The sequence below is a fragment of the Rhinoraja longicauda genome, unplaced genomic scaffold (assembly GCF_053455715.1).
Source record: "Rhinoraja longicauda isolate Sanriku21f unplaced genomic scaffold, sRhiLon1.1 Scf000161, whole genome shotgun sequence".
NCBI classification, from domain to species: Eukaryota; Metazoa; Chordata; class Chondrichthyes; order Rajiformes; family Arhynchobatidae; genus Rhinoraja; species Rhinoraja longicauda.
Genome location: NW_027601379.1, coordinates 1 through 11666, shown reverse-complemented (window position 1 = coordinate 11666; position 11666 = coordinate 1). Strand labels below are relative to the sequence as shown.

Sequence of the window (11666 nt, the reverse complement as noted above, 5' to 3'; positions counted from 1 at the left end):
AACAATATACGTAGAAAACAAAAGCGGTGCAAAATTATATCGCAACCTCCGGCGTTCCAAATAAAACAATCCTAGTCTGTTCCACGTCTCCCTGTATCTAATACCTCCTGATCTAAGCATCATTCTGGAAACCCTGCTTTGTACGCTCTAAAGCCTTCACATCATTCTCGTAATGGGGAGACCAGAACCGCACACAATATTACGAACGCGGCCTCACCAAAGATTTGGAGACAGAGGGGATTTAATTAACTAATAAGGGTGTCGATACTCGATTATCGGAGTTTCGCTGATTCTGAGTTCTCTCTGATAGAGCATCACCGGTGCAACTGGATGCTATATCAGAACACGTTGCTGGGTAGCTACGTTATATTTGCGTTGCTAGGTAGCTTGTTATATTTCATCCCACTTTCTGTTTCAGGTCAGTGGCGTTTTCTGAGTCACCAATCCCGGTGCAGTGATGAGTGAAACCTTCCAACTGGCCACTCTGGGCCGTCCTTTCCAGTTGGGAATGCTGTACGACTGCCGCTCGGACACTCTGATCCCAGGTACTGGAATGTTATCAGACGAATAAGCGATTGTCAAGGCGGTGCCATACGTTTAGGTTACCAATCGGACTAGAGTGACTACAACTCTGTTAGATTCAGTGCATTTTGCGGTGGGATAAAGGTGATTGGTGAATTAACTCCCTGAACTGCGGTAAGGTACATTTCAACATTATTACGAGTTGCTGCATTTTGGGAGTCAACGTTGGGCAGGAACTTCACAGTGAATGGTACGGCCTTTGGGAGTGTTGTAGCGCCCTGCTGTGAGGAAACAATGGCAGGTGTGACAACCATAATTGAGTACAACTTTCCATCTACCTTTTGTATTGTAGAGCCTACACTTTAGCGGGCTCCGCAGCCCCAGGTCCCGGTCGCAGCCTTTCGCGGCTCCCCGGGTTCGCTTGATCGAGGAGCCGGAGACCGGGAGCCCGAGGAAGGGAGAGGGAAGCGGGCGTCCGGTCCGGTTAGCGGGCGGCGGCGGAGTCGGCCATGGAGTGGACGCCACCATCTTACCGCGGGCCTCCGGCGGCCGCTGCCTTCGCCCCGCCGCATTAAAGTGGGTGGCTCTAATGGCCAGTATCGAAGATGGCACTGGGAGATGAGGGAGGAGGCAGCTGAGTCCCAGACAGGGATCACACGTTAGGTGTTAGCCTCAGTGGGATCAGACAGCATCTTACAAGAGAGAATCCAGAAATGTTCCAGATCAGAGAATCCTCGTCACATCTAGGAAAGAGGGAAAACAATTTAGTCGCAGAGAAAGTGTGAAAGGGATGGAAACGACAAGGTGAATAACTCAGATAAGATGGCGGCAAAATGTTAATGTGGGGGTTAAGCAGCTTCTTATCGTGTCCACACATGCTAGATATTGTGTTTCATCCAAAACTGAACACAACTCTTAGCAATATCATTGTTCTCTGCGAGGTCCTCAGCTTTGCATTCGTGCTCTAATAGAGGACACCTCAATAAGTGCTCCATTGTTTGGGGTTCAGTGCCACATATGCAGATGATGTCTTCAGAGTATTACTTCTTGAGAATCGCTTTATAACGACCAGTACCAGCTCTTAGTCTGAGGCATTTCCAGTCAGCCCAGCTTGATTCGGCCCCAGGAGGAAGTTCTTCTTTGGCACTTATGGATATGGATGTCGTTGATGGGAGAATGGCTAATCTCTCTTCCCATAATGCAACTCTAGTACCTTCAGCTTCAGTATTTGGTTCAACTTCGTTGAGGAAGCTTTTCCTGGACTTTAGCCGACTCTTTGCGGGTTCATGGCCAGATAGGGGATGTCATCCACCTGTGGTCTGGCGATGGCGTTCTCTATTGCTTGCTGCACTGCAACGAATCTGTGGTGGCGCTACACCAGATAGTATGAATAGGCTATCAGTTGATGTTTGTTGATAGGGTGGCAGGTATTGATGGCTGGATCAATCTTCTCAGCATTGGCTGATCTTTCCCAGACTGGGCATGCATACTCAGCTGTTGAGTAGCAAATAGCCAAGGCAGTTGATCGTATAGTGTCAGGAATTGCGCCCCATCTAGTTCCAGTAAGTTTGCTGACAATGTTGTTTCTTGCACAGATTTTAGCTTTTGTCTTTTCAACATGGGTCTTGAAGGAGAGACAACGTTCTAAGGTGACTCCGAGATATACTGGGTGATCACAGTTTTCAAGAGGGGTACCAGACTAGGTGACGCTCAGTCAGTGTTTGGCTTCTCGGTTGCGCAGATGGAATGCACACAACTGTGTCTTTGATGGGTTTGACCGGAGGTGGTTCTCTTCATAATGAGGTGTTAGTATGTTGAGGGAATTTGGGAGTGGTTCTTCAGCTGCACTGAAGTCACTGTCTTGAGCAGCTACACAAAGGTCGCTGCATAGATAAAGTGACATGTACCTTCATTTCTAGGTTGGTCGTTAGGTTAGATGTTGAAGAGTATTGGTGCAAGCACACTTCCTTGTGATAGTCCGTTCTTGAGTTTCCGCCATCTGCTCTTCTTACTACCCAGTTCGACAAAGAAGTACCTGTTCTCGAACATCCTTTCAATCAAGAGGGGGTTAATGCAGAGAATCTACCCAATGAGAGAAAAAATTAGTAAATAAACATCATTCACTTAGATTAACTCACACAACTTCCCTAATTTTTTTAATGTTTTATTCTATAGGTGTCACCTTGTGGGACTTACAGACACTGCAGAGCAACCTTGATCGTCGTGATAAGCCCAGCACCGAGTTTCACATCATTGCATCAGACTCCATGAAGAAGAAAGCTGCTGCTCTCAATGTGTCAGGGTCACTGAAGGTGAGTCTCCTGGGTGGGTTAGTGGAGGTGAAAGGGTCGGCAAAATATCTCAGTGACACAAAGGAATCTAAGCAACAAGCACGAGTTACCCTTCAGTACAAAGCAACAACCAGGTTTGAGCAACTGACAATGAGTCACTTAGGGAGACAGAATATTACCTACCCGAGTGTGTTTGATGAGGGCTCAGCGACCCATGTCATTACAGCAGTGCTCTATGGGGCCCAGGCCTTCTTTGTGTTTGACCAAATGGCTTCATCAGCAGAGAACACACAGGATATTCAGGGTAACATGGGGGCAATGGTTAAACATCTCCCTAAGATTGCGATTCAGAGCGAAGCCTCCGTAAAAATGACAAAAGAACAAAAGTCTCATTCTGAGAAATTTAGCTGCACCTTTTATGGGGATTTCTCACTGAAGAACAACCCCACCACCTTCAAAGATGCCATCAATATCTACGCAACCCTCCCATACCTCCTCGGCCCTGATGGAGAGCATTCAGTGCCCATCACAGTCTGGCTCTATCCGCTCAATAAACTCGACTCAAAAGCTGCCCAGCTGGTGAGGGGGATCAGTGCGGGACTGGTCAATCGCTGTCAGAGTGTCATGGAACAGCTCAGTGAGGCCATGATGAGGAGCAAAGACCTGATGAAAGACTGCGTCGCCGATCAGTTTCCTGAGATCGGGAATAGGATACTGCATTTTCGAGAAATGTGTCTGGAGTACACACTAGTTTTCCAGGAGAATTTGGCGAGGGTTCTGCCATCCATTCGGGGCGGCGGGGAGGAGGAAGGATTACTGGAGAATATACTGAAGAACAGGGAACAGTCACCATTCAAACACCAGGCACTGACCACGTGGCTGGATGACAAGGAACGAGAGAGGAAGGTAATGAGACGTTACCTCAGCGTATTTAAAGATGTACCAATTGCGAAATCAAAGGGCGAGTTGGATGACAAGTTGATGGATCCAGCAACAGATTATGTTGTCTGCTTCACATTTACAACATTATATCGGGAGGACTTCTACCTGTCACAGGCAAACAACCACCTCCAATCTCTCACAGCTCAGAACATGCAGGTACCCAATCCTGCTGACAGAGCCTGTGCAACAGGACACAGCGAGCACTGGTTTAATTCACGGTCTGTCTCGCAGAAAATGAAAGAGCAATTCCGATCGTTCCTGGATTTTGCCACAGAAAATAGAGCAGACGAGAAAGTAAAATTCATTGTAAGTTCTGTGCAGAATGACAGCAAAGTGGGAGCGTCCATTTACCTGTACGAGGGAGGGTTTCTGGAGAACCAGTGCTTTGAACCCCCGTCACAGCCAGAGATACCGACGGTTAGTGGAACAACTCATGACAGTGTGACGCTGCAGTTACAGCCACCAAGATGTGGTGCCGGTGAGATTGTGGGCTACAAGGTAGAGTACCAAGTTAGCCAGCAGGAGGAATGGACAATTCTGGACACACATGGTCAATGCCACTCCTTCACAATACCTGGGTTACAGCCACACCAGGAGTATCACATTCGATACAGAGCAGTGACCAAGGTAGGGGTCAGCAAGGCTAGTGAGAGCTACAAGAGCTTCACCCGGCCGGCAAGCCCACCTGGTAATCCGGACTTCCAGGATTGTTCACCCAATCCAACACTGCACTGGGACAGACCAAGTCAGATTGGAGCTGATGTTAACATAATTCGATACAGCATTGAATATAGAGAAGAACCGTTAGTTAATTTCAACAAGAAAGGTGGATCATGGGAGGAAGTTAAGACAACAGACACACAATGCTACTATCGTTTAGAGGGATTGAAACCCACGACTGTCTACCGATTCCGAGTGTCTGCTGAGTGTGGAAAAACAGGATCTAGTGCAGCAAGTGACGAGGTTCTAATAGAAATAGAAAATGTACCAAACAGAATAGCCCTGAAACTTCGCAGAAAAGCTCAATTAATATCCAAAGGAAACCCTTCTATTTACAAGCTCAAACTAAAGAAGGACGTAGCTGATAAATTCAAACAGCTTATGAAATGCTCCTTCGGAAAACCCACCAAAAAACACACAATGAAGACAATTATGGTTCTGGGAGCAACTGGGTCAGGAAAGACAACCCTCATCAATGGGATGATCAATTACATCTTGGGCGTGGAATGGGGAGACAACTTCAGATACAAGTTAATACAGGAACAGACAGGAAAGTCCCAGGCTGAGAGTCAGACATCCTCCATCACTGCCTACCAGCTCCACCATCAGGAAGGATTTAACATTGATTACTCTCTGACCATCATTGACACGCCAGGATTCGGAGACACCAGGGGCATCGGCCGGGATCAACAGATCACTGAGCAAATCCGTGAGTTCTTCACTTCCCCACAGGGTGTTGATCAGATCGACGCCTTGTGCTTTGTTGCTCAAGCCTCCCTGCCTCGCCTGACTCACACACAGAAATATGTCTTTGATTTGATTCTTTCTATGTTTGGCAAAGAAATTGGAGAGAACATTCAGATCCTGGTGACGTTCGCAGACGGACAGCTTCCCCCCATTCTGGATGCCCTGAAATTAGCTGATGTACCGTGTCCCAAAGACAACACGGGTCTGCCAGTACACTTCAAGTTTAACAATTCAGCCATTTTTGCCCAGCGTCCAACCTCTGGAAACTGTGGCAACCGGTGCAGATCCAATGAAAGCGGAGTAGGGGGAGAGAACGATGATAACTTTGATGCAATGTTTTGGAAGATGGGAGCAAACAGTATGAAGACATTCTTCATAGCTCTGAACACAATGGAAACCAGAAGTTTGAGTTTAACGAGAGAGGTTCTGAAGGATCGTAAGCAGTTAGAAGTTGCAATGGTGGGATTGCAGAAGCAGATCCGATTTGGTCTCGCCAAACTGGAAGAACTAAGGAAAACGCAACAAGCTCTGAACCAAGAACAGACCGAGTTGGATGCAAATAAAAATTGTGAATATGTAATTGACGTTACAATTCCAGTACAGTTGGATATTAACGGCACTGGTAATTGTATAACCTACTGTCAGAAATGTTTATTTGCCTGCCATTATCCCTGCACCATTCTTAACAACGATAATAAATTTAATTGTGTTGCAATGGACCATGAAGGGAACTGTACGGTCTGCCCGGAAAAGTGCATCTGGAATGTTCACTTCAACCAACAGTACAAGTTCGATTATGTTACGAAAAAGAAGAAGATGACATTTAGACAGCTGGAAAAAAAGTACGAGAAGGCCGATGGTGCGAAGATGACCCAGCAGAATATTATGGAATCACTTGAGCAGGAGTTTGTTGAGGTTGAGAACACAGTTCTGGCGCCGATTGAACAATTATCGGGCAGCATTAGACGACTTGAAGAAATAGCTCTGAGGCCAAACCCATTATCCACCCCAGCTTACATTGACCTCATGATTCAGTCTGAGAAAGAAGAGGCGAAGCCTGGGTTCGTCGAGCGAATTGAGAGACTGAGGGAAGTAAAGGAACGGGCAGAGTTAATACCAAAGGTAGCAAACAATGAGAAACTGCTACCAGGTGAGTCGAAGGGAGGTCCAATGGGTGGGAAACGTGCTGGAAAAAAGCCAGAAGGAATATTTTCTTTTATGGCTAATTGTTTCAATTCCAATGTAGATGATAACCATTCCAACTGTTCCCAATAGAGGGTGCAAATGTTTCACTCCGCCCATAAACAATCCATTGTTCTAATTCCCCCTCCTTCTCCTGCTTCACCTTCCCACAGCCTCTCACACCACACCTTGCTTCCTCAATGCTGCTCCACCCTCACCCGTTAGCTGCCACCCCCCTGGTCCGTGGCATGTCACTACCAGGTGCTACCTGGAGTGGCTTCTCATCCAAGTACGTCAATACTTCAGGAGAGCCTGAAGAATCTATTCACAACCCTTCCCGTTCCACGTCTCCGCGCCGAAAGCTCACCTAAATCACAGCGCCCATTTCTTCACGAGACAGGCTATCCCCAGCACCAGTTCCTAACCATCTTCCCCAACCCCCCACTCTGTCCGTGAGGTCAGACGGCACATTTCCCCACCCAGTGCCGGAGGAGGGGAAGCTTTCTGCCAGCTCTATGTCTCTCCCTGGTCACCGCCAGAGTCAGAGTCACGGGCTGGTGGGGGGTAAAGTAGTCAGACAGCGTCGATGAAACTGTTCAACCCCTCTAGCCTCAGGACAATGGCACTGAACTATTTGCCCGATAAGCAAACTGCAGGGGTGTCCAGCAGGGGGTTTGTGATATTTTTCAGGTGGCAACTCTTTCTTGGGTCTTCATGATTACAGAGGTCAGTGAGACAGGCCTGTAGTCATTAAGACCAGTAATCCGTGGCTTTTTGGGTACAGGAACGATGGTGGAGACTTTGAAGCATGCAGGCACAGTGCAGGTTTGCAGGGACCGAATGAAAATGTTTGTGGAGGCTGGTGCCTGTTGTTCGGCACAGAGCTTGAGCGTAGAGGGGGAAACATTGTACGGTCCTGGGCCCAAAACTGCTCACAATGCGCCAAGTGCGATCTGACCAGCACCTTTCAAAGCGTGAGCATTACATCCTTGTTTTTATATTCTAGTCATCTCGATATAAATGCTAACATTGCGTTACCGATTGAACTTGCAAATTAACCTTTTTGGAATTCTGCACCAGCACTCCTAAACCCCTTTGCACCTCCGATTTCTGAATCCAATCCCCATTTAGAAAAAAGTCTACGCCTTTTTGTCTACCTTTAAAATGCATGACTGCACAGTTTGCTACACTGTGTTCCATCTGCCTTCCAAAAAGAGAGGCTCCGATTTCTGCACTCACACATTGAGCAAGGTGCACATTTGAGCAATGGGGAGACAGATGGTTGAGAATTGACATCTCCCTGATCTGCAGATGGTTCCCTGTGAATGAGCTTTTATGAATGAATACTTTATTGTCACATGTGACAAGTCACAGTCAAATTCTTTGCTTGCATACCCAAGGTATGCAAATAGTTGCCTATAAAGGGCGCTTACAAAGTTACAAAGTACCCCTGCGCCACGTCCCCCCTTGTACGCCCCCACCCCTGATGGCGGTCCCCCCACGCCGGGTCTTCCATTGTTCTCCCCCTCCCCCTCACGACGGTCCACGCAAGCCGGGTCTTCCGTTGTTCTCCCCCCTCCCCCTGACGGCGGTCCCCCCACGCCGGGTCTTCCATTGCTCCCCCCCCCCCCCCTTCCCCCTCATGGCAGTCCCCCCACGCCGGGTCTTCCATTGTCCCCCCCTTCCACCTCATGGCAGTCCCCCCATGCCGGGTCTTCCATTGTTCTCCCCCCTCCCTCTCATGGCTGTCCCCCCACGCCGGGTCTTCCATTGTTCTCCCCCCTCCCCCTCATGGCTGTCCCCCCACGCCGGGTCTTCCATTGTTCTCCCCCCTCCCTCTCACGGTGGTCCCCCAACGTCGGGTCCTCCATTGTTCTTCCCCCTCCCCCTCACGCTGGTCACCCCACGCCGGGTCCTACTTTGTTCCTTTCCTCGGCAAGTCCTCACTTCCACATGGTCCATCCTCGTCCGTCGGTAAGCGCCATCATCGACGGCTGCAAGGACCTCTCCACTATTGCCGCTGGGTCCTCTCTGGACATCTCCGTGGCACCGACCCATGCCCACGAAATGACCATTACGCTAATGGGGGGGTTCTGCCCCCATTGAGAAAATCTTACAACTTCCACAGCACAGGAGAACAGCACAAATGTTGTTCCTGGGCACATGTCTAATATTTCTCCCTCGCTGATATCCAAACAGATTGTCCCACAGCCATTTGCAGGATCTCACTGTACAATTATCGTTCATAAGTGATACGAGCAGAATTGTGCAGGAAGGAGCTGCAGATGCTGGTTTACACTGGAGGTAGACACAAAATGGTGAAGTGACTCAGCGGGACAGGCAGCATCTCGGCATAGAAACATAGAAAATAGGTGCAGGAGTAGGCCATTCGGCCCTTCGAGCCTGCACCGCCATTCAATATGATCATGGCTGCTCATCCAGCTCAGTAACCTGTACCTGCCTACTCTCCATACCCCCTGATCCCTTTAGACACAAGGGCCACATCTAACTCCCTCTTAAATATAGCCAATGAACTGGCCTCAACTACCTTCTGTGGCAGAGAATTCCACAGACTCACCACTCTCTGTGTGAAGAAATGTTTTCTCATCTCGGTCCTAAAAGACATCCCCCTTATCCTTAAGCTGTGACCCCTAGTTCTGGACTTCCCCAACATCGGACCAATCTTCCCGCACCTAGCCTCTCCAACCCCTTAAGAATTTTATATGTTTCTATAAGATCCGCCCATAGTCTTCTAAATTCCAGCGAGTAGAAGCCTAGTCTATCCAGTCTTTCTTCATATGAAAGTCCTGCCATCCCAGGGATCAATCTGGTGAACCTTCTCTGTACTCCCTCTAAGGCTACAATGTCTTTCCTCAGATTAGGAGACCAAAACTGTACACAATACTCCAGGTGCGGTCTCACCAAGGCCCTGTACAACTGCAGCAGAACCTCCCTGCTCCTATACTCAAATCCTCTTGCTATGAATGCTAACATACCATTCGCTTTCTTCACTGCCTGCTGCACCTGCACGCTTGCTTTCAATGACAGAGAAGGAATGGGTGACGCTTCGGGTCTGAAGAAGGGGCTCGACCTGAAACATCACCCATTCATTTCATCCAGGATGCTGCCTGTCCCGCTGAGTTACTCCACCATTTTAGTGTCTACCTACACATAATACACACATTGGTACACACACGTGGCACGTACGCACAAAAAACACACACAAGTACATACACGGCATGCACGGACACACGTACACACACACACAAGGCGCACGCAGATACACATATAAATACCCACACTCATCAGTCTGAAGAACGGTCTTGTCCAGAAACGTCACCCATTCCTTCTCTCCAGAGATGTTGCCTGTCCTGCTGAGTTACTCCCGCGTTTTGCTTCTATCTTAAATACACACACAGACAGGCAGGGAATTCCTTCACGTTTCGGCTGATGTTTCGGGTCGAGACCCTTCTTCAGAAAAACTCAATGGCCTGCAATGACCAGTATACCGCTGAGTTACTCCAGCATTTTGTGTCTATGATAGGAGCAGAATTAGGCCATTCAGCCCAGCAAGTCTACTCCGCCATTCAATCATGGCTGATCTATCATTCCCTCTTAAACACATTCTCATGCAGACTTGTCATTTATATTTTGTATTCCACCAGGTGGCGCCACCAGTACTGGCACTAGCTGTTTCGCCAACAGTCCGTTTGTCCTTTCTAATGTTTTATTATTTTAAGTCTGTGTTCAAAGTAAGTTTTTTAAATTTGGGGATGGGGGGGCGGGAAGTTGGGGGAAACTGTTTTTCAATCTATCTCAGTCCCCACTACGGCCTAACATCGAGGAGTTGGCGGCCTATCCTGGAGACCGGCCCGGCGCTTCATGCCGCGGGCGCGGCGCGGAATTTAACATCACGGAGCTGTGATCCTTTGCCGAAGATCGACTGTGGAGATCTCCAACCTCAGGGCCTGTGGACTTTAACACCGTGAAGCCCGCGGTCTCTGGTAAGAAGAGGCCGATTCGGGAGCTCCATGCTGCGGAGAGTGTTTCAACGCAGGGAGTTTCGATTATACCGACGCGAAGCTTCAGACAGTCGGCAGCGGCGACTGCGGATGGTTAAACACCCCCGACCGCCGGTGAACACAAAGAGGAATCTGATTGAACTTTATTACCTTCCATCACAGTGAGGAATATGGAATCCGCTGTGGTGGATGTTAATGTAAAATTTTATTTTATGTGGCTGTGTGTCTTGTTGCTTTTCACTTAGTATGGCTGTATGGTAATTTCACTGTACCTTAATTGGTACATGTGCCAATAAATTGATCTTGAAATCCTGGGCAATACACAAAGAGTCTGCATGTTTCTGGCTTCGACAAACTTTCAGAAGTTCTTCGTCCTGTCTGAGCTTCTCACAGCGGTGAACCAGGGCTGTTGTTGCACGTGCATGGAGCATAATGCACAGTGGCGCAGCGGTACAGTCGCTGCATGCAGGTCAACCATATTTATCCCTGTCTATATAACCTTCACCACATATCGTATGCATGATACACATTCCACTATGTAATCCAGTCCATTGTTTAGGTAGGACGGGAGTCACTGATATATTCAGCTTGTTGCTTGTTCCCTTGCTGGTTAGTCTGTAAGCTTAAGCCAGGAACTCAACAGTATGTATTGCTCACTCTGCATGGGTTTAATAAATGCTTTATGGTTCACTGAATACTTTGTATTGGATTGATTACAACACACTGCCTTGCAGCACTTGCAGCGCCAGAGACCCGGGTTCGATCCTGACCACGGGTGCTGTCTGTACGGAGTTTGTACATTCCCCCGGTGACCTGCGTGGGTTTTCTCCGAGATCTTCAGTTTCCTCCCACACTCCAAAGGCGTACAGGTATATAGGTTAATTGGCTTGGTATAAGTGTAAATTGTTCCTAGTGTGTGTAGGGTGGTGTTAAAGTGCGGGGATCGCTGACTTGGTGGGCCGAAGAGCCTGCTTCCATGCTGTATCTCTAAACTAAACTAAACGTGGACAACCCGAGTCTCACAGAAAACCTGGGTCTCTGGCGCTGTAAGGGCTGGAAGGCTGCAACTCTGCCGCTGCGCTGCCATTACGCTTTATTGACCAGTTTTTCCTATCTTTCTTCCCCACTATGCATTTTTATTTTGGTTAAACGGATCAAAAACTACTCAACTTCCTTATAATTTTCAAATGTCCTACATCACGTCTGGAGAGATATTTATCCACACAAGGAAACCAGAATG

General features: G+C 48.2%; 1 protein-coding gene across 1 annotated transcript; it reads left to right on the top strand.

The window, feature by feature from the left end:
- Positions 1–457: 457 nt before the first annotated feature.
- LOC144590217 (uncharacterized) lies at positions 458–6372 on the top strand (the record flags this gene model as incomplete). The annotated part of the gene is made up of 3 exons (XM_078395000.1): positions 458–545; positions 2698–5472; positions 5527–6372. Coding segments are annotated over exons 1-3 (3709 nt in total), but the record flags the coding sequence as incomplete, so codon positions are not given.
- Positions 6373–11666: the final 5294 nt, after the last annotated feature.